General features: G+C 36.6%; 1 protein-coding gene across 2 annotated transcripts; it reads right to left on the bottom strand.

The window, feature by feature from the left end:
* Window positions 1–10: 10 nt before the first annotated feature.
* Window positions 11–23,000, bottom strand: LOC115221294 (transmembrane protein 170A-like). 2 transcript variants are annotated; one of them, XM_029791442.2, is made up of 3 exons: window positions 21,770–23,000; window positions 2,101–2,271; window positions 11–911 (listed from the first exon to the last, which is right to left on the bottom strand). In XM_029791442.2, the coding sequence occupies exons 1-3, from the start codon at window positions 21,900–21,902 to the stop codon at window positions 781–783; spliced, it is 435 nt and encodes a 144-aa protein (XP_029647302.1). In that variant the 5' UTR covers window positions 21,903–23,000; the 3' UTR covers window positions 11–780. The 2 variants fall into 2 exon arrangements, with proteins under 2 accessions (XP_029647302.1, XP_036366723.1); XM_036510830.1 differs by lacking the exon at window positions 21,770–23,000 and adding an exon at window positions 20,236–20,247 and having other exon boundaries at window positions 772–911.
* Between the last annotated feature and the right edge of the window lie 1,730 nt (window positions 23,001–24,730).

Here is a 24,730-nt window from a genome sequence, read left to right as displayed (position 1 = left end):
AATAAATATATATGTTACATGTGTGTGTGTGTATATTTACTTAAAGGTGTAAGGTATGAATGTATGTATATATGTGTGTCTACATGTACATATATATAATTATTTATATTAGTAAAAGTATGATTGTTATCTGCCTTGAGTACTAGATCTCAAAATCTGACTCTTGAATACTCTGATTTTTCACAGAGACAAAATGGAAAAAAATAGTAAATAGGTGGCGTACAGCAAAAAATAAGGTCAGTTACAAACAATAGTGGTGTTAATCAAAATGATTATGATGGTGACAATGATAATAATAAATAATAACAATAACAACAATTTCTTTCCTCTAGGTACAGAACCAAATTTGTAAGGAAGGTATTATAGCTGTTTCCATTGGCTTCAGTTTGCTAATGGCAGTTGCTCTGTCAAACTCACTGCCAGACGAATGAAAGGCAAAGTCAGTGACCACAAACTGAGATGTGAGACATTGAAGAAGCTGCTGCAGTCTGTAATAAGTCCACCTGGGAGACCTAATGCATTGAACAAGATGATTTGGTATGCACCAAGTCCAGGTGGGCAATGTGTGATGTTGAACTAGATGCCATGGTCTGCACCAAGACCATCTGTGAGGTATTGAATTAGATGCTGTGGTCTGCACCAAGTCTGCTACTCTGATAGTAGTCATAACAATAATGATGTTAAATAATGATAATGATGATGATGAGGGGGAGAAAAACAGCACCCGTTCATTAAAGTGTTCCCAGAAAGTATATGTTGAAGAAGTGATGGCCACATGTATCATAAGGTGCTGAGGAATCGTGTCAATGAAATCAGAATCACACCAACAGTCTGCACAACACCAAAGAAGAGAGCATAAAGGGGACGCATTTCAAAATTCGCTGCACGATACACACCTGCAATTGCAGCACCTGCAATGTACAAAAGTAGAGAAAGTCACATTTACATTATGCAAATAAATATACATAGATACATATATATATATATATATATATATATATCATCAGTAGTTCCTATATAGGAAAAAGAAGCACACTCTAAAGCAATAGAGCAGTAATATAATTTTTAGGAAGGTAAATGTTATGGTCAGTCAGAGTCACCTTTGGTTTCAGACCTATAAAGCACTTAACAGTAAAGGTGACTCATCAGACTCAAATGACTAAAGGTGCATAACCTCTGTACAACTGAAAGAAGAAATACATCACGGTCAGTTAGTTTTGTAAACAAAAAATATTTGTCTGTCCTGTCTGTAGCATGGACAAATATTTTTTGTTTACAAAACTAACTGATTGTGATGTATTTCTTACAAAACTGACTGACTGTAATGTTGGAGAGAGGTGAGCTTATGCACCTATACTGCTAAGCACTTTATAGGTGCAAAATCAATGGGCACTTTATGACCAGCCATAACATTTAACTTCCTTATATATATATATATATATATATATATATATATATATAAAATTTCACAGAAACACAAGAAATGGAAAATTTTACAAAAACACAACACAAAATTCATAGCTAATTCCTCATCAGTCAACTTCCAAAAGATCCTTACAATTTTGAGCCTTTAACATTGATATTGTTCACTTTTGGTGGTGCCAGCAGCAGAAAGCCACTGTGAATAGCTAACAAACATACAGAGCCATACATACATGTAAACACATACTTTATCAACATCTTCATTCAACAGGAAATGATAGAGGCTGCAATATGTAAAAAGTAGCAAGAAAATATCCTTCATATCACACCTTACTGTCTGAAAAGATAGAATGGTCATGACTGGAAAGCTTTTTAATATACATCTTGATTAGAGCAGATCCTTCAGAAACAGTAACATGTATACTCGGTGAAGGGAGATGAGAAGAAGACATAAATGGAAGAGGAAAAGTAAGAAGAAAGAAAAGGAAATATTGTGAGAAATATGATGTAAAGGGACCAAAAAGACTGGAGAGAGAAGGAAACAGAAAAATAAAGGTAAAAGAAGGAATGACTGAAAACCAAAAGAAATTGAATGATGGGAAAGATGCAAAAAATAAATAATGGAAGAGTAAGGAAGAAATGAAGAAGAGGGATGAAAATGAGAAAACTGGTACTTACTAGAGAGAATGCCGCCAGTCAAGGGAGATAACACCCCCATAATGATAATCAGCATGGGAATCCATCGACCAAGCTTGTGTTTCCTGAGTCGACTAAATGCGATGACGGCAGCTATTAGGTGAACAAAGACTGATGAGAATAGGGCCCACAAAAATATTTGATACCACATTTCTGAAATGATAGCAGGTAAATATCAGGATAAAGCAATAATAATAATAATAGCAATAATAATAATAATAATAATAATACTTTCTACTATAGGCACAAGGCCAGCAATTTTGATGGGAGGGGAGAAGTCAATTGCATTGGCCCCAGTACTTGACTGGAACTTATTTTATTGATTCTAAATGGATTAAAGACAGAGTCAACCCAGAAGGAATTTGAACTCGGAATGTTAAGAGCTGAAAGAAATATTGCTAAGCAAGGGAGGAGGAGGAGACAAGTCAACTAAATCAACCCCAGTGTTTCACTGATACTTATTTTATCGACCCCCGAAAGGACAGAGGGCAAAGTCAACCTCAGTATAATTTGAACTCAGAATGTAAAGATGAACAAAACGCAGTCAAGCATTTGGCCTGGCATGCTAACGATTTTGTCAGCTTGCTGCCTTAATAATAATAATAATAATAATAATAATAATAATAATAACAATAATAGTAATCCTCTCTACTAAAGGCACAAGGCCTGAAATTTAGAGGGAAGCGGGGCTAGTCAATTACATCAACCCCAGTGTTTCACTGGCATTTAATTTATCAACCCTGAAAAGATGAAAGGCAAAGTCAACCTCAGCAGAATTTGAACTCAGAACAAAGCAATAGGCAAAATACTGCTAAGCATTTATCACAGCAGGCTAATGATTCTGCCAGCTCACTGCCACCTTGATAATAATAATAATGATGGTGATTTCAAATTTTGCCACAAAGGCAGTAATTTTGGGGGAGGGGATGAGCCAATTACATCAACTGGTACTTATTTTATCAACCCCAAAAGGATGAAAGGCAAAGTTGACCTCAGCAGAATTTAAACCAAGAATGTAATGATGTGCGAAATACCGCAAAGCATTTTGTTCAGCATAGTCTGCCAGCTCACTACCTTTAATAATAATAATAATTTTTCTGATCTAGAAGTTAGTTCTGTGACGAGAACATATCTTTCTTTATCCATATTTTATGCAATCATTTTCTCTATCTTATTTTACCAGGCTCAATCTGATGGTAACATTTCCATAATAATCTTGTCGTCACTTTCTGAATACCAAGTTTGTGGATTCAAAGTGAGAGACAAGTGATATGAACACAAGCAAGAAGCTGTTATGGCAAATGATAAATTCAGGATTTTACAGGATTTCTTCATAGAGACTTTCCCTTCAATCCTATTGATGTAAGGCGACTAGATGTAAGTGCAGTGGGCAGAAAAGAAAAAAAGGAGTGTAAGATCATTGACTTTGTAATACATAGATACCAAGAAAATTGAGAAATATTAGGACCTAGCCAGAAAAGTGAAGCACAAAGGTGAAAATTGTTCCTGTGGTAAGTGGTCCACTTGGCACAACCTCCAAATTGCCAGTAAGCAGCTCAAAGATATTGGAATTAAGACACATACTGTTCCCTGCAGAAAAATGCCATCCTGTATTCTACAAGAATCCTTAAAAAGATTCTTGAAACTTGAGGAGATTTATTGTCACCAAATTACGGGTTAATATCCCTGATAATTAAATTAGCATGTCATAGTTTTTGTAGAAAAGATGGTGCATTGCTCAGAGGTTAAAGCATTGAGCTTCCAATTATGAGGTACTGAGTTCAATTCCTAGATGGGGCTGTGTGTTGTGTTTTTGAATGAGACACTTCATTTCACATTGCCCCAGTTCACTCAGCTATAGAAATGAGTTGCGATGTCACTGGTGCCCTTTGCTTTTCCCTTGAACAACATCAGTGCCATGAAGAGGGGAGGCTGATATGCATGGGCAACTGCTGGTCTTCATAAACAATCTTGCTTGGACTTGTACCTCAGAGGGTAACTTTCTAAGTGCAATCCCATGGTCATTCATGACCAAAAAGGTCTTTACTCTCTTAGTTTTTGTATAATAATAATAATAATAGTTTCAAATTTTTGGCTCAAGGCCAGTAAGTTCAGGGAAGGGAGTAACTCATTTACATCAACTTCAGTTCTCAACTGGTACATTTTTTTTTTTGTTTTTATCAACCCCGAAAGGATGAAAGGCAGAATTTGAACTCAAAATGTAAAGACAGACAAAATGCTGCTAAGTATTTCGCCTGTCATGCTAATGTCCCCACCTTAATAATAATAATAATAATCCTTTCTACTATAGGCACAAGGTTTGAAATGTTAGAGGGAGATATTCAAATGCATCAACACCAGTGCACAACTGGTACTTATGTTACTGACTCTGAAAGGATGAATCAATCTTGGAGATGGGATGGGAGAATAAAAAAGAAAGTTGGTTTTGGGGCAGGATTTGAACTCAGAACATAAAGAACCAAAATTGTCGTTGTTATTATTATTATTTAGGTAGCAAGCTGGCAGAATCATTAGCACTACAAAAAAAATGCTCAGTGGCATTTCGTCCATCTTCACATTGCAAGTTCAGATTCTACTGAAGTTGACTTTGCCTTTTATCCTTTTGGAGTTCATGAAATAAGTACCAGTTGCATACTGGGGTTGATGTAATCAGCTAGCCCCACCCGAAAAATTTCTGGCCTTGTGTCTATAGGAGAAAATTATTATTATTATTATTATTGTAAAGATATCAAATAGACAAGCTTCAACATCATCACATTTAAAAATATATTTATATATTTTATTGTTGTGTATACAATTCTCTGTGTGTATGTGTGTGTGGTAATATGTCTAAGTATGGCCCTTACAGTCACTGCATTATTAGTAGCATAAGAGGTTTTAAGTAAAATGCTAAGCTATTAGGATATGTCTGTATACACATAAATTAGTTTGCCACAGTCAGTTAGACTGAGACTATGTACCACTTTGTTAACTGGTTAGAAGAGTAGAGAAGGGACAGAGCTATAATACTTCAATTTATACAGAAATATTCAACCTAAAAAAATATACAAATAAGACAGGCTGGTATAACAAGAGTAACACAAATTAAATGATATGGTAACCATAGCAACGGTGGTGCAAAATTTTAGTTCAGTTTGGAATTTGCTTCATTCCAACATTACACCTCATCAAAATAACCCACTTCACATCTACAACTAACAAGAAAGTCTCTATATGGTCACGCAATGTACTAGAAATAGTAGCACAGTCTACCTTCTAAACTATATGAAAAATAGAAAAAGGATGAAATGATCATAAGAGTCCATATAATAATCACTTTGTTAAAAAATTTATGAGCAGGAATGGCTGTGTGGTAAGTAGCTTGCTTACCAACCATACAGTTCCAGTCCCACTGTGTGGCACTTTGGGCAAGTGTCTTCTACTATAGCCTCAGGCTGACCAAAGCTTTGTGAGTGGATTTGGTAGATGGAAACTGAAAGAAGCCTCTCTCTCTCTCTCTCTCTCTCTCTCTCTATATATATATATATATATATATATATATATATTTATGTATGTGTGTGTATATATTTGTATGTCTGTGTTTGTCTCCAACATTGCTTGACAAACGATGCTGGTGTGTTTGTATACCTATAACTTAGCGGCTCAGCAAAAGAGGCCAATAGAATAAGTACTAGGTTTACAATTAAAGGCGGTGCTCCAGCATGGCCGCAGTCAAATGACTGATAAGAATAAAAGAATAAATTAGTTAGGTACAGGCATAGCTGTGTGGTAATAAGTTTGCTTCCCAACCACACAACTCCAGGTTCAGTCCCACAATGTGCACCTTGGACAAGTGTCTTCTACTATAGCCCCAGGCTGACCAAAGCTTTGTGAGTGGATTTGGTAGACAGAAACTGGAAGAAGCCTGTCATCTGTGCGTGTGTATGTGTTTGTTCCTCACCATCACTTGACAACAGGTGTTAGTGTGTTTACATCTCTGTAACTTAGCAGTTTGGCAAAAGAGACAGACAGAATAACAGCTCAGTTTTAAAAAATAAACCCTGGGATCTTTTGACTAAAACCCTTCAAGGTGGTGCCCCAGCATGGCCACAGTCAAATGACAAACAAGTAAAAGATAAAAGGTATACTTTGACAATACACAAAATATTAAAAAATTTTTATGCAATTCCTAATAATATTTAACTATGATACTTAAAAACTGCAAAGTACAATTGTTGAAACCCCTTTACATGATATGGAGGGAATCTATGGAGAATGGCAAAATACCAAATACATATAAAGAAGCACACATAACTCCGATACATAAAAGGGACAGCAAATCAAAACCAAAGAACTACCGACCAATCTCACTGACATCACACATTATCAAGGTCTTCGAAAGAATAGTTCGTGGAAAACTGGTTGAGTTCCTGGAATCCAACAATCTGATGAATTGCAACCAGCATGGATTCAGGTTAGGTAGATCATGTCATGCCTACAAAGTCAGAAAACAGCACAGCTCCCATGACTTTCGGAAACATTTTTTCATGCTCAGGGTTGCTGAAGCGTGGAATGAACTGCCTGCGTCAGTTGTTGACTGCCATGACACTGCATCCTTTAAGGCCCTCATGCTTTCCGAAATCCGCCGAAACTACACCTGATTATATATACACTTTAGATGAGTTGTAGTGCACCTGAGCACTGTACACAATTATTATTATTATTATTATTATTATTATTATTATTATTATTATTATTACTGGCACACCATGACCAAATCCTAGAAAATCTAGAGAATGGATACAACACAGATGTTATTTACCTCGACTTTGCCAAGGCATTTGACAAGGTAAATCATGGCATCCTGGGTCACAAACTTCGAAAGCTAGGAGTAGGAGGAAAAGTTAGTACATGGATACATGAGTTCCTTACAAATAGAACTCAAACAGTCACTGTGAATGGAACCCATTCAACACCATCACCTGTGACCAGCAGTGTTCCTCAGGGTACAGTACTCGGCCCAATCCTGTTTCTCATCCTCGTCTCTGACATAGATGAAGATACAACCAGCAACGTCTCATCCTTTGCTGACGACACCAGGGTCATGAGACAAATCAAAGACGAGGTGGATACAGAGGCCTTACAAAAGGACCTGACCACCATATATAAATGGCAGGAAACAAACAACATGTTGTTCAATGATAAGAAGTTTGAACTAATTCGCTACGGAACAGATCAAGATCTGAAAAATACAACAAACTACAGAAACCCATCAGGACAACAAATAATGGAAAAACAGTATGTGAAAGATTTAGGCATCCACATGGGAACCAGCCTAAAATTCAGAGAACACCTTGACTGCAAGAAAGTACAGCGGGTGGATCTTGCGCACCTTCAAATCAAGAGATACCTCAACAATGAAAACCCTCTGGAACAGTATGATACTTCCGAGGATTGACTACTGTTCTCAGTTGTGGTCACCAACAACAAAGGGCCAACTATCTAAGATGGAATCGCTCCAAAGAAATTTTACCTCATACTTCTCAGAAACGAGGGACCTGGACTATTGGCAAAGACTCAAAACCTTGAAGATGTACTCAATAGAAAGAAGATTTGAGCGATACCGAATTATATACATTTGGAAAATGATAGAGCAAAAGGTGCCAAACTTTGGTATCAAAACCTACCACTCACTGCGCCACGGAAGACGCTGCCAGCTACCACCAATCAACAAAAAGGCTGGCCAGGCAGCAAAAACCCTGCGAGAGTCAAGTCTGTTGGTTCGAGGAGCACAACTATTCAACTCCATTCCGGTACATGTCAGAAATCTATCAGGATGCAGTGTGGAATCATTCAAATTGCAGCTGGATAGATACTTAAGCACCATTAGAGATGAACCCCATCTCCCAGGATATACACAACGAGCACAAACTGACTCAAACTCGCTCCTACACATGTCAAAATTAAACAGAGAATACAACCTGGCAACCACACCAGACTCTGAGGGTGGAGTCTTCGACTTGGCCTGAGCATGGACTCAAACTCAAATGAAATGAAATGAAACTATAAAAATATGATAGAAATTTTTTTAAACACTGAATGGTTCAGAGGATCCACCTGAATGAAATAGGAATTAAAGGGGTCTATAGGTAAAAAATGGTTGAGAACCACTGCTCTATATGTTTTACTTGACCTACTAAAAATAGTGGCAAAATCTACCTTCTAAACTATACCAAGCTGAAAAATAGAAAACAGATGAGACAATCACAGCAGGAATGTCTTTAATCTTAGGGCAACCCAGTCAGAGTAACCTGGATTTAACCCTTTCGTTACCAACCTGGCTGAAACCGGCTCTGGCACTGAGTACAAATGTCTTGTTTTCATAAGTTTTGAATTAAAATCTTCCACCAAACCTTAGTCACAATTTATGTTCCTAACACTAGCTGATTGATAACTAAGTTATTTTACTAAATTCTTTGTTAATATTTAAAGTAATTGAAAGGAACACAAAGCATCTGAAAATAAATACAGTAACGAAAGGGTTAAACATCAAAATATTGATGTATACAGTAAAGTCAATTCCTTCCTGTTGTCTTTAACCCTTTTGTTGTCATATTTCTGTTAAAATTAACATGAAACTCAAAGATTTTTTGAAAAAGGACATTTGTATCGAAAGGGTTAAAATGAGGACATCTTGGATAAACATCAAAGCACTTCCTACATGGTTTCTCAACTTTCCCAATATTCTTGACCAGATCTACCTCTACAAATGCCTTACTGTCTTCAAAATGGTGACTCCACAAGTTTTAAGTCTTAAACATAATCATCATCGTTTAATGTCCGTTTTCCATGCTGGATGGTTCGACTGGGGGTCTGGGAAGCCAGGAGGCTGCACCAGGCTCCAGTCTGATCTGACAGTATTTCTCAGCTGGATGCCCTTCGTAACACCTACCACTTTGAGAGTTTAGAAGGTGCTGTTTATGTGCCACTGGCACAGGAGCCAGAGGAGGACAGGCATCGACCACGTTTGGATGATGCTTTTACGTGTCACCGGCATGAGAGCCAGTCAAAGCAGCGCTGGCATCAGCCACATTCGGGTGGTGCTTTTTACATGCCACCAACACAGGATGGATGGTGCTTTTTACATGCCACCGGCACAGGGAGCCAAACGTTAAAGAAAATATTAAAAGAAAAACAAAGACGATATTCAAACTTTCATTCCATCAGCTACTGCTACAGTAATAAAGATCTGCTGGTGCAGGGCTGATCAAGAGTCAGCACAAACAAGTCAATCAAAATATCTGCAGTCTATATGCCAGGCTGCACTAGTGTTAAACCTTTTAGCATTTAAACCAGCCATAACCAGTCAAAATATTCTATCTGTTTTACTTCCAAACTGGTCAGATCTAATTTCTCACACCTACTCTACAATGCCATTCTAAAAAATTTAAGTTGTCTCATCAAAATCTCATAGCTACAAGCTAATGCATGATTAATTAAAGAAAATTGGAATAAATAAGCATTACTTTTGACAGAATAATGTGAATACTATAGGGTTACGTCGGTAGTTCTCAACCAAGGTCCATATAATATTTCTGGGGGTCCACACAAGCAAAATAGCAAATTGAGTCCACGGTAGTATCTTAAGGGTTCACAAAAAAATTTTGCTTTAGATGTATTTAGTGCAAGAAACAGCTAGGTTTCTTTCTCTAACATCTTACATAGTTCAACGTACATGATACAACGTATAAAAAACAAATAAGAATTTCAAAAGAACTAGTTTTTAAATATCAAATCACAATGGGGGTCCACTGGAATAAATAGTAATCAGAGGGATCTATCGGTAAAAAATGGTTGAGATCCACTGATCTAAGTGAATCAATATGTATACTTTGCAGTAGTTGCTTTAGCAACAACAACAGCAATAAGCCAAAACAGCTATCAAGAGTACAATAATAACAACTCTTTTTACTAGGCACAATACCTGAGATATATTGGGGGAGGAGCTAGTTGATTACATCAATTCCAATGCTCAACTACTACTTATTTTATCAACTCCAAAAGGACAAAGAGCAAAGTAGACTTCAACAAAATTTGAACTTCAAACATAAAGTTAGATGAAATGCCATTTTAGCATTTTGTCCAGCATGCTAACAATACTGCCAGCTTGCTCCCTTAACAACAGCAGTAACAACATTTCCATAAACCAGTGAACACTTAGGAGTGGAAAACATTGTTGTCTCTTCCTGGTTCACATAAATTCTACGAGGTCACTTAAACTCAATGTGATAAGAGCTAACAAATCACCAGCCAGCTATATAAGTACCATTTCTATATATAGCGTTGAACAGTACTTCCTCATAGAACCTATTTACAGCTGGTTTAGAATGAAATATCTTGAATCAATATTGTACAACACCATGGTGAGATATAAACAAAAACGTCAAATAGTAGACCAGCTTCCAATCAATTCAGCCACTTGAAAACTTAACATGAAACATACACACATATATATTTATGCAGAAAAAGAATTTAAGAGCAAAATAAAATGTGTAGCTCAGTTTCTGTTAGGTTCTCTATAACATTCAACATATATATATATAGGGGTTTTCAATGGCGGCCGATTTTCGCGGGGTTCCACTATTCCCTTCATCTCTCTCCCTCTTTTACGTTGCCTGCCCTCCCCCTCTTCCTTCCCCCTTCCATTGCTAAGAGCATTTTAAGCCAGCCCGTCAAGTAACGTGCCTCATTTCTTGATTATGTTTTTATCTATCTATCTATTTTATCTACTTACTAATTACTAATACGCTTAAGCAGTTGTCATTGTATTCCCTAATTCCTCTCATCATTATATGCCGATAATTTCTCCATTTCTCCACCGTCCCTTTATTAATTTTGCCCAAGTCCTCGCTCTCTCGTCTTTCAACCTTCGCGTATTCGCGGTGCACCCGCCCTTGCCCACCCCCACCACCAATACCGGATATCTCTATATTTTTGCTCCATCTATACCGGATGTCGCTTCTCCCACCACCATTATAGGTGTCTACTCTTCGAAACCCCCTCTTCAATACGCTATTTCACCATGCATTACCCCTCTCGTGATATCATACGTTCTACTTGTCTAGAACCTGTCATAGTTTCTCCGAACACCCCTCCCCCCCACATAAAAAGCACCATCCGAACGTGGCCGATGCCAGCACCGCCCCCGACTGGCTTCTGTGCAGGTGGCACATAAAAAGCACCAACTGACCGTGGCCGATGCCAGACCCCTCTGGCACCTGTGCAGGTGGCACGTAAAAAGCACCCACTACACTCGCGGAGTGGTTGGCGTTAGGAAGGGCATCCAGCTGTAGAAACACTGCCAGACCAGACTGGAGCCTGGGGCAGCCCCTGGCTCCCCAGACCCCGGTCGAAACCGTCCAACCCGTGCTAGCGCGGAAAACGGACGTTAAACGATGATGATGATGATGATATATGCACATACAGATGCATAAAGATATATATATAATTTTAGATATACACATAAGAGTCATTGATGAGGATTAATCAAATCCAAAATCATCAATTGATGATCTGGCTCTGCCTAAGTGCTGTAGGTAGCTTATCTCCCTTGTCACTCATTAGCTAAGTGCTTCCCTGTGGCTAAGAGCTGTTCTGACTCTTATTTCTAGCAATGCTGGTGCTGACTAGCACCCTCAGTCACTTTAGTGATGTCTATACTTGTGCCTTTTAGGAGTGGAAAACATTAGTAATATATATATATATATATATGCACATGTTACATACATATATACACATACCACATTTATGCATAAATGTGTGCACATAATTTTTCATACATGTACATACATAGACATATACACATGTATTGAGATTCTAAAATCAAGGTGCCACATAAAATCACCCACCCACCCACCACAAGAGAATTGAGATCCTTAAAACCAAGGTGCCATGTAAAAAGCATTGGTGTGGATGCTGGTGTCATAAAAAACATCCAGTACACTCTGTGGAGTGGTTAGCATTAGGAAGAACAACCTACATAAGAATATTTCTTTCCTTAAAATTTAAATCCTTACTGTTATTTTAGTGAGCAACAGATGTCACACATACATAGGCATCTGTTTATTGTTTAATATAATCATGATTAATATTATTTCTATTTTACTGTTCTAGGTGTACGATTATTTTCAATGTTATTGTCCATATGTCCTCATATCATCATTATCAGCATTTTTATTATTTTGAAATGATTTGTTTCCATAGTAATGTACTTTTATAGCACTTGAAACATACACAGACAATGAGCTAAAGAGAGTTTGCAAAACAGTGTTATAGAATCTATCACAAAAGGAGACACCGAATAGGCTTATAAAACAGAATCTGTCCTTGTGGATAAAGAAAAACTTGTCTATCATGGCACTCACTTGAAACAACAATGTTATGAATGCTAAGATAACAATGAAGTGACAAAGATAGCAGTGATGAAGATGAAATTGCATCTGGATTGAAAACCAGTTAATTGAGTTGTGAGCAAAATTAATCAAAAGAGCTCTGTCGTGACAAAACAAAATCTAAAGGCTGCTTGTTTGATGTATTAAAATTTACACAGCTAAAGATTTGAACACATAAAAAAGATTATTCATAAGTGCAGATGTGGCTATGTGGTAAGAAGCTTGCTTCCAATCACATGGTATCTTGGGCAAGTGTCTTTTACTATAACCCCAGGCCAACCAAAGCCTTATAAGTGGATTTAGTAGACAGAAACAGAAAGAAGTCGCATGTGCAAGAGAGAGAGAGAGAGAGAGAGAGAGACTGACTACTGCTTGACAACCCGTGTGTTTATGTCCCCATAACTTAGTAGTTTGGTGAAATAGACTGACAGAATAAGTACCAGGCTTAAAAGAGAAAATAAGTATCAGGGTCGAATAGTTCTACTAAAATTCCTCAAGGCAGTGCTCTAGTATGGCCACATTCTAATGACTGAAACAAAAGATGCAAACAAGAGATTTTGAATATAATTATCTGGGGACCAACTCTTGGTTTGCTGAATGGATTTCCAATTCAATAACTTGGTGTTGAATGCATAATCATACACAGGCAATCAACCATACACATATAAGGTAGCCTCTATATGGTTGCTAGATCTGCAAGCAACAACAATCAAATGACATCAAATCATTCCATATCAATTTTAAAATGGGAAGAATATACAACAGAAATCAACTCTGAAACAATATAATGAAAAGAAATGATGGCCACCATTGGAATGCTAGTAAAGTTGACATGTCTGTTTAAGGAAAGGTGACTATAGCTATACAACAAAACACCCATATTTACATGATTACTCAACCTGAACGAAATAACAGCCAATCACCCTCAAATCATACCCAAGGATTGTTAAAAAAAGGAAAGCCACTTTAATGTAGTTCAAGATATATGACATACCTGGAAACTACAAAATAGTCAGAACTGTAAAGCTTATCCCCATAAAACAATGGACTAGGGCTGACCTGGAGTTGAACAATAGCTCGAACACACCAGATTTAGCAGCCTTCATCCTGTATCTCTCCCATATCTTTAAAACTAGAAATTTAAAATCACAAATTTTTAAAGTCACCGCTATAAAGAGAGTGTATACAGAGGTAATTGACAGTAGCCCATTGTTGTCCAATGATGACAACGTCTGTGTTCTCAATGATGAGAGCCCATGTGACACCACGGTCAAAAGCTAGACGCTCACAGGTGTCACAATGACAGTCTGTTATCTTGATCGAGGTAGACACTACCCTGTGATGTCTGTCTCTTGCAGCAGCAAGACACTGTCACCGGTTCTCTTCAAAGGCAGCTGCTGCATGTAAGGTGACATGAATTAATGTCATTCTATTTGAGGGTGCTTTACAGGGTGTCCTTGTTTATGTGAACCCTGCATGAGGTCACTGTAAACAGCTGTCAGTCATTTTGATGACATGGCCAGTCCAGCATAACTGAAGCTTCAGCAACATTGACTCAATGCTTGTTGAACAAGCTCTGTATAGTTAATAAATATATTCACTTTACTAACTGCACCATCATCACCTCACTATATGATATCCCATAATACACAACTTTCAGTTTTATATGGCATTTCTTCCTAACGGTGTTCTAGCTGAGATAATCTCATCATCTTTCACAGCATATTCTATCCATGACTGAGTTAACCAGAATATTCAACCCTTATGATAGTAAGGTCAAGTTTGAGGATGACTTGGCTACTATTTCTAGTATTTAATAGGTTCAGTGATCCTGTAGATGCTTCCTTTTAAACGAAGATTACACAGGTGTGCAGAAATGTCATAGATAGTGGAGAGGATACACGTCTCTTCATCATCATCATCGTTTAACATCTGCTTTCCATGCTAGCGTGGGTTGGACAATTTGACTGAGGACTGGTGAACTAGATGGCTGCACCAGGCTCCAATCTTATAAACAACAAATACCAATGCACATCAGACTGGGCAATATGATCCACAACTAGAAGGTGAAGCATATTATTTATTATTAATTTAATTATGGTTGGGTTCCAATCCAGGTAGCAGCCACAAAGTCCACCTACCACACTTCCAAGCCAGTGTCTGCGATCAAGTTGTCAGTGTAAATGTAACAACATTGTCCTCTTCTTACACTACCATGAAGTGGGTTCCACAAGACTAATTTGAATGCTTCTAGTTCAGGGTGGCATACACTGTAACCAGATGTGGCATATCTAGAGCTATGGATTGCATCTAGTCATTTTTAGCTGACTACCTATATGCCATAGGTCTGCTTGATCAGGTCTAACCTACAGTTACACGACTACAACTCTATCTCAATTATCTCATCTTTTATTTCTGTCTATAAACATAGAGAAACCCACAAGAGATTCTTAGATATAAAGAATACAATTAAAACTTCAAATACTGCAAGAAGGGACAAAACAATTGCTACATCTTTTCATCATTTTCACTTAAATGTGTAAAAAAGTTGAAGATCCCCTTTGGTCATGAATGACCATGGGATTGCACCTAGAAAGTTACCCTACAAGGCACAAGTCCGGGCAAGGTTGTTTATGGAAGACCAGCAGTTGCCCATGCATACCAGCCTTCCCTCTCCATGCCATCAATGTTATCTAAGGGAAAGGCCGATACATCTCGGCACCAATGACGTTGCAATTCACTTCTACAGCTGAGTGAACTGGAACAATGAAATAAGGTGTACTGCTCAAAAACACAACACACAGCCCGGTCTGAGAATTGAATTCACTACCTCATGATTGTGAGCCAGATGCTCTAACCACTGAGCCATGTGCTTTCACACTTAAACATGTATCAAGGAACTAATAAGGGATTACATTACATTGTTAATCCACCCAAGCAACTTGAAATTATCAGTATCAAATACAATGCATATGTGACAAATAATTCATTATCAAACAGTTTAATCAGTAACATAACTATTTCTTTCAGATGGTTGCTAAGATATTAACAAATGCAAATATCATTGTCATTTTTTCGGATGTACACGTACACAAACATAGTAATTCTATAGGATTCAAATTCAAGTATGTCAGATTTAAGGAAATTCACTACACAGTAAGTTTAAAGAGACCTATTTCAATTTACAAAGCTCTTTGACCTAATAAAGTGTGTGAGAGATGGTGAAAAACACACAGAGTCAAGTATCTCATTACAGATGTGCCAATTAACTGCTCATGATTATTGGTACTCCGTCTAAAGTAAAAAATTGGCCAAGTTAATGTCACATGGAAAGCCATGTGGTATGTGTTCTTACTCTCTGCACTCTGAGTTCAAATTTTGCCACGGTCAATTTAGCCTTTCATCATTTTAGGGTCAAGAAAGTTGAATGCAATGCATAAAGAGATTTGAACTCAAAACCTAAAGGGACAAGCCAAAATGCAGAAAATATTTTGTTTATTGATCTTTGAGTTCTGCCAATCCACTGGTCGTCTAAGAATGGTTTCTGATTTAGACACAAACATAGGAATTTTGAAGAAAGGGTGTTAGTCAAAGGCATCAGCACCAGTACTTGATTGGTACTTCATTTTATCAAAACCCAGAAGGAGCCCACTAAATTTTTTTCCTTTATTTTTTTTCATATTAAATTCTGGTATAATCATAACCTACATACTCTGAAAGGTATATATAGAAAATTTCATTAAAAAATTCCCATTTTCCTTAAAGTCATGAGGAAACAAAACCAATTCATGTGAATTTTCCAAAACTCATCACCCTACCCTTGGAAAAATTTTTCATAATAAATTCTGGTATAATTGGAATCTATACCATCTGAAGCATATTTGTGGAAAACTTCATTAAAAAAAAAATAAATATCCATTTTTCTGGAAGTTATGAGGCAGCAAAGTCAGGGAAGTGGGATCACACATGTAGGAATGCCTCAATGTTTCTAATAAGCCACAAATTTGGATAAGAGAAGACAGTAAATTATATTGATGTCCAACAATATTTTTTTTACTGACCCTGGAAAGATGAAAGATTAGATTAGCTTCAATGGAGTTTGAACTCAGAACATAAATTACTATCAGTAAAAACACAAGGCATTATGCCAATGCTCCAATGAAACTGCCAATTCACTGAGTGTATTTCTGGTTTTTACTTTCTTGTGTATGTTTCTCTTTAATTAGATTTAATCTAATAATAGCAGCCATTCTTACACATTTTCATAAAGGATGTAAATAGCTGATTGCCTTGATCAATATATCTTAACTCTGGAAAAACGAACAGCAAAGACATATCTAATAAGAGTCTGAATAATAGAACTGGAAGGTAAAACTAATAACAGTTGATTTCTCAGTATGGTACTATTCACTAGTTGTCATGACATTACAACAACAATAACAGTAAAAATAACAACAGTAAGACAAAAAAAAACAGTTCATATTTCTTTCCGAAGAGGGAAAAATAGTTGGTTTAAATTGAATTAAAGAATGTTTGTATTTAGTCTCATCATCATCATCGTTTAATGCCTGTTTCCCATACTGGCAAGGGTTGGACAGTTTGACTGAAAACTGGTAAACTGGGGGAGTTGCACCAGGTTTCAATCTGAACCATGCCAAATCAGGTTGGAACCAGGAGCAGCTCCTCAGTTTACCAGTTTTCAGTCAAACTGTCCGACCCATGACAGAATGGAAAACGGATTTTAAATTATGATGATGATGGTGGTGAGACTAAATACAAAATATGGTTAAATATTGAGTTTAGCTGTCCACTATGCCATTACCTTCCCTATAGTTATAAGGAATCAGATATATAATGAAGTAGGATAAATACCAAGTGTTATTCAAGTATCACTTACAGAAATGTAATATGCGCCAGCTGAGAATCAAAACCATGGTGTAACAACATAGATCACTTCAAAGAAATTCAAGACTAGGTTCTTGTTTTTATTCCAGATTGTTAATTTATTTTACGATAGTGTAAATTCTTTTTATATTGTAGCATGGAGCAAATTTACCATTTTGTAAACCAAGCAACTGTTGAAGACTATATATACCTGACAAGAGTACCAAAGATCTCAAAGTGAAAGTAGCATACATTGGTATGTAGGGTAATATTTGCATGTGAATGTATATGGTTAAAGAAAAAGAATAGCACTTGTTTCCTTTTTTTAGAGCCTTCAAACTGGTAGGAGAAAGTTATTCTTAGACTAGACACCTAGCCTGAATGCTTGCAAAAGATAGGACTCTGTTCAAGACACCAAAAACCCAAGTGGTGTTAACCAAAACATTAATTCTACCACCCAAGGTGGTTTATTTACGTTATTCTCTTGGAACATATATTCCACCCACCAACCCACTCACTGAAACATAAACTTTGTGTCTATGCTGAAAATTGAGATTAATAATTTTGCTAAGACATCAAGCTGGCAAAATTGTTAGCACACCAAGCAAAATGCTGCTAAGCATTTTGCCCATCTTAACATTCTGAGTTTAAATCCTACTGAGGTCAATATGTCTTTCATTCTTTGGTGGTGATAAAACAAGTATCAGTCGATCACTGGGGATCAAAGTAATTGACTTAACGCTCCCCGAAAATTACTGACCTTGTTTCAAAATTTGAAATCATCATCATTATAATAATTTATTAAGGCAGCAAGCTGGCAGAATCATTAGTGCACTGGACAAAATGTTTAGCAGCATTTCACCCGTTGTTATGTTCTGAGTTCAAATTCTGCTGAGGTCAACTTTACCTTTTATCCTTTTGGGGGTCAATAAATTAAGTACCAGTGAAACACTAGGGTTGACGTAATTGACTCATCCCCTCCCCCAAAATGGCTGCCCTTGTGGAAAAATTTGAAACCATTATTATTATTATTTATATTGTTGTTATTATTAAGGTAGCGAGATGGCAGAATTGTTAGCACACCAGGCAAAATGCTTAGTGCATTTCATCCATCTTCCCATTCTGAGTTCAAATTCCACTGAGGTCAACCTTGCCTTTCATCCTTTGGGGGGGGGGTCAATAAAATAAGTACCAGCTGATTAGTGGGGTTGATGTAATTGACTTAACTCCCTTTCCTGAAATTACTGGCCTTGTGCGAAAATATGAAATCAATATTGATAATTTTCCGAATTACAAAGATTGAATTTGGAAGGGATGGAATTTAATCTTTTCACACATCTGATGAATCAATAAAGTCGCCCATACTTGAAGTGAAGAGCTACAATTATAGTTTTTTTTTAAAACAAATTTTATAAATGTCAACTGCAGTACATAGAATAAAGTGTCTTTATTGACTGACTGTTTAAGATCTGAATTCACAGCCCATAACTGATCAGTTCAGCCATTTCAAGAGAGAGTACATAATTCAGAAGTCATGTTCATGACTTTTTATACTCCAAGAAAAGGATACAGGAATAGTTGTGAGAGTTAATATTGGTTTCAAATTTTGGCACAAGGATGAAAGGCAAAGTCAGCTTTGGCAGAATTTGAACTCAAAGACAGACAAAATGCCACTAAGCATAGCTAACAATTCTGCCACCTTGCTGTGGAAGCTTGATGATGATGATGATGATGAAGAAGATGATGATGATATCATCATCATCATCATCGTCGTTAAATGCTTTTGAAGTGATGGATAAAGAGAGAAGTGTCTACAGAAATGTAATTTAGTGAAGAGAGATTGGACAAAGAGCTTAGTATAGAGACTGAGTGGATGAGACAAAAAATGGTTCAAAAGTAAATTCTGTAAAGTTAAGTGGAGCTAATATAATAACATCAGATTCAGATGTAGAACAGCCATTGTTATAGTAGTTTAAGAGAGCGGTTACAGCTCAAACTTGACTAAATAGTTAGAGAATGTTGGTGAATAAATGCCTATTAGGTTTTTATTCACAAACTTTTTTCGAGTGAATGATGCTTATGAATGCAAGTAGTGTTTGTACATCAGCACTATTCTTGTAGTGTAGAGCAAATTAATATTTTGTAGATTGAGGAGCTGTTGAAGACAATGAATACTTGCCAAGAGATGTTAACACTGTGTGCGCAAAAGATTTCTACATAGATGTACACTGTAGCATAATCTGTATATATATATGGTTAGAGAACTAATAACACGCAGGGGAAAAGAGTATAAGAAAGATAAAAGGAAGTCCGAGATACATCAGAATTGAGAGAGAGAATTTTGTCAACATGAGCTGCAATGAATATATAAACTCATTAGAAGCTTTGCCAACAGATTCTCATACTAGACAGAGTCATTGCTTATGTCAATGGCTAATACTTTGCCCTCACTGAAATGTTCAAGAGTTAAGAGACTGTTGGTAAAAAGAGAGATCTCCGGAGGAAACATGTATTTGACTATGCAGAACTTAGTCTGGTTACTTTGAACTGCTAAATACAAGAGTAACAGGTTGATAGTTGGCAGGGTTAGTGAGACAGCTTTCCATACAAATGGAAGAGTTGGTAACCGTTATATCTGAGAGTAAAAACAGATGATTGAAAAGTTTAGAAAGCTAAGAGAGCAATCAAAAAACTATTTTACCTTTTCTTCAATTTTTATTGAAGGGTAAAGCTTGAAATGTTAGACTCTATACTTCTTATATCTATAATATGTGAGCTTTACCTCTTATCTTGAGATTTCTCACAGCCTTATTGACACAGACTATCACCAATTTCCTTATTTTATCTTAAAGCATATCAGAAGTAATGGCAGGTGAAAAACTTGGCAGTCAAAAGTCCAAAGCAGTCAAGAGATTAGGTGTAGTTCAATTTGTTGTTGTATGAACTGAGATTAGAGAATAAAGAGAAAGTTAAGTAGCTTTATATAAAGGAGTGCTGCCAAAGGAGTGTTGCTTAAAAGGATGTATATTGAGTGGCAGTTAAGAGGCATACAAGAGTGTATAAAAACAATTTTGACAATGTACCATATTGCAGGTCAAAATTATGGAAGTCCAGTGTATGGTTGGTAAATTCCTCTCAACATAGTAAGCAACAATACATTTCCTTGTTGAATTCATTAAATAGTATATGACTGGTATATATGCTGTCGAATCTAGGACAATAATACACAAAGCTAGTTCCAATAGTATGAGTAAAAAGAGAAATGACATTTTTCTAACAAACCACTGATTTTATTCAGGAGAGAAAGCTCCAGGAAACAAACTGATATTATCACTACCATTCCTTACTGAGACTGCTAGAGTACAAAATATAGAAACAAAGACTAACAGGAGGAAGAGAATAAGACTGAAATGCGTTCGTACATTTCCCAAGGACATTTGGCCGTGATATAGCTGCAACAAGGAAATATCCAAGGATAACTAAGAGCGAATCACTGTTCTCACTATATTTCCTCTCTTTTCCCTATCAATGTCTACGTCCTTATCCTCGGGGAGCAAAAAAGATGCCTCCTGCTAAGTTCAAAATAGAATATCTATGTAAACATCTCCAATTTACTGTCATAAATTGTCCGCTTCAAAGGAGTATTAAAACAACATTAGGAAATAAAATCTGGAGTGTGATGATGATGATGATGGTGGGTGTGTGTGATATAGGAGAGAGATTTATATCATTATATGACAACAAAAATATATATGTTTAGTATTAGTACAATATATAAAATGTTTAGTACACTAAAAACAAACAAAACAAAAACATACGAAAAAAGTTCAGTAGGTAGATTAAGATGATTAGAAGCTATCGATTGGGAGAGAGGTGAAACAAAAAAGGTGGAGAACTGGGAAGGGAGAATGTTATAGCAAATATTAGCAGGGGTGTCTGTATGAATACATTGCACGCTCACACATTCATTTAGGTGTCTGTATATGTGGGGTTTCGTTATAAGTTCATATAGGAGCATCTTCTCGCTAGTTTTAAAGCCAATCTTTTGATTTTTACAGTCGATTTGGTGTACAGGGCCTTAAGTCCAAATGAAAGATTCAGATGCACCTTGAACGAATTAGGGAAAGTGATCTCTGCACTTTTCGAAAGTTCCCCTTTGTTATGTTCATCACAGTGTGCGTGTGTCAATAAATGTGTGTGCATGCATATATATTTTCTTTTATGTGTGCGTCTTGGGGTGTTAGGAAGAAAAACGAAGACATGAGGTAGGTAGTTGGAGTTTGGTGACAAGTTGTGTCTGAATAAAATCCACTTACCCAAAAATCCGTTAAGTGGATCCTTGGGAGTCAATCCAAACACATTAATAACAGTATCCAAAGTATCCGGCTGAAAGTCGTCGTTGGAACTCATATCAACAAGACACCAAAAGAGCGGCCATCCTCCAAACATGCCACAGTTCTGCGCTGGCCTTCATCATTGCACCTGTCAGTGATGTCGGACCGGAGTTGAAATTTCAGCTAATTAGATAACAGACCAAAAACATTACACACCTCAGACCCTTTATTTAGAGTTCGTTTTCGTTTCGTGTATATATGTATTATATACATATAACCGTCGATGAACGTACATATTAAGTATGAACCCGTGTGTATATGTCAATGAATGTATATGTATTTCTGCTCTTTTAAATTTTTTCCCTAGGCTTACATCGTTCCTTATTTTTAAATGATACGTCAACTGAAGTATAGGAGAGAAAAAAATACTCAACACAAAGAAAAGACTACTGTCTAGGAACTGAAGTACAGATATGTAAACAGATAAAATAAAAAAATAATTTGGTAGATACAACAGAATAACAACACACACACAGATGACAACAATCAAATCAGGAAAGGATGTGGCATTTGTATTTAACCTCTTTTACACAAGGAATAACTTGTGAATATGTGCCAATTTTAACCCATGTGCCAAAAACTATGTTTATATACATTTACATATAAATACATATATTTTTGCGTTGATATATGCAAAAAGAGGCATCTATTATAAATAGATGGATAGATAACTGAAATTCGGTTAAATTTGGAATGCCTGTTTTCGAAATTAAACGAAAACTATTTACAAACTATTTACAATACAAGAGAAAGAAATAAAATCTCACTTGATCTTATCAGAATAATGGGTGTATTTTTTAAAAGACATACATATAGATGCTGTATGTATGGCTTTTTTAATCGACTTCACTCAGCTTTAAAAAAAAAAAAAGATATAACAGCTGATAGGATATTTTCACCACCCAAGAAATTCAATAGAGAAGGCAAAAATAAAATAATAATAATAATAATAATAATACTGCTGACGAAGTGTGTGGTACCAGTTGACAGCTGCACTGAAGAGACGGACTTGTCACATACAAGGTAGTATGTCGCAGTAAATAGAGCCTCGTATTTCCAGAACGAGGCTACGTGGGCAATACCAACGTTTGACTGGCTCGTGTATTAAAGGGAAACAACTCTAATAGGCTATTTTTTTATATAGAGTTACATAACATACTTAGAATGAGCATTTTCAGCGATACAAAAAATAGTCGAGTCGAGTGAAATTATAAATAACATTTCTGAACAATCAGAATCCAGGACAACCCCACTGACTGTCATCACGACCCTCTGTGACCCATCCGAAACACACTTTTGGCATTATATATATATATATATATGTGTGTGTGTTTTATCAACGCTCTCGGATCTTTTCCTTTTGATGGACGGAATTCAACACAATTTCTAGTTAACTAAACAATTTGAAACTTCGGATCCGTGACTCAAATGGCCGCTAACAGCCAAGTTCTTGTCATCCTTGGCGGCTCGCCTTACAGAGGCGTCAGGTGATGCTTGTGAGGGTGTTTGGCTGTTCCAACACCTTAACCTCGCCATCGCCCATAATAATGCAGCGAGCATGCTGCTTTACTTCAGTGGGTTCTGTTGAACCTCGTGGAATGCCACTAGTAGAGGCACTCGGTGTTGAATCGATGTTTTTTTTTTCTTTTTTCCTCTTTCTTCGATCATGTTTGTTTTTAGATTTGTATTTTAATGACGTTTTCTGTTATATATGTAATAAAATTATTATTACACGATGTAAACTCAAATTGGGATCTAGTCTTTCTCATCTGCAAAATGAGCCCCCTTTAATTTTTCTCAGATTGCGATGAACCAATTATTTTGATAACGATGAACCAATTATTTTATCTCATAAATTAAAGAATCTCATGTTATTTGGAATTAAAGTTGAGAAATTTGGGTGACTTCATCTACTAAGGCAAAGCCCATGGCATCGAGAGTGGCTATAGAGGAAATTCAAATCATGCTGCTAGGAAGGTGTCAGGTAGATAAACAGTTAGGTTCGATACCATATACATATTTATATGGAATACAAAATACAGATAATAAAATAAAGAAATTATGTAATGTCATCTTATAATTTCTCTATATTTATCCTTTATTTCATGTATTTTGCACTCCATTTAAAGATATGTGTAGAGGTGCCATTATCAGGTCGAAATTCTGTTATATGGTCAGTAATGTAGATCAAACCCTAAACAAGGGACTGACCTTTCCTTGACCAGCACCGGTAGTAGGGGCTGGAGTGTTTCGTCATCAATCATCTGGTGTGGAGAATATTTCCCGCTCGTTTTGACCAGCAACAAGCGGGTGGATTTGGTTTTAAATCTTAGGCAGGATCAGGCTAGATCCCTACATATTAATCAACTCTGTTTATCTGCCTTATTACCTATACACTCACATTCGTATATGTATATTTTTCTTAATATTCAGCAGAAGTAACAGAATGACTCAAAGGCTGAAAGTTTTGTGCATTAGCACTTACGAAACTTACTAATCAGTTTCCTGCTTGTATCCCTAATTTATACACTCACATACTATATTTTCTCAATGAAGAAGGAATAAATAGATAAAAAAAAGTTGACACCAGCTCTGAAAGAATTTTATCCAATGACAAAAACTGACGTGAAAGACAAAATAAAGTGATTTGGGAGAAAATAGTATTGAGGGAGAGACGGAGGGGAAGAGAGTGCGTGTGTCTGTGTGTGCTTAAAGAGAGAGAAAGAGGAAAGGAGGCATAATGCAAATACACACACATAAATAGAAATACATATCCATACTTCTATATAATAGCCGCTCAAAGTTCGAGGTTGCGAGAAAGAGGAGAAAGTATTTATAAACAGGTAGGTCATTCGATTCAGAGCAGATGATAAAAAAGAAAAC

Source organism: Octopus sinensis, linkage group LG18, assembly GCF_006345805.1.
Source record: "Octopus sinensis linkage group LG18, ASM634580v1, whole genome shotgun sequence".
Taxonomy (NCBI): Eukaryota; Metazoa; Mollusca; class Cephalopoda; order Octopoda; family Octopodidae; genus Octopus; species Octopus sinensis.
The sequence above is the reverse complement of the archived record's forward strand: the minus strand, read 5'-3'. Positions and strand labels throughout refer to the sequence as shown.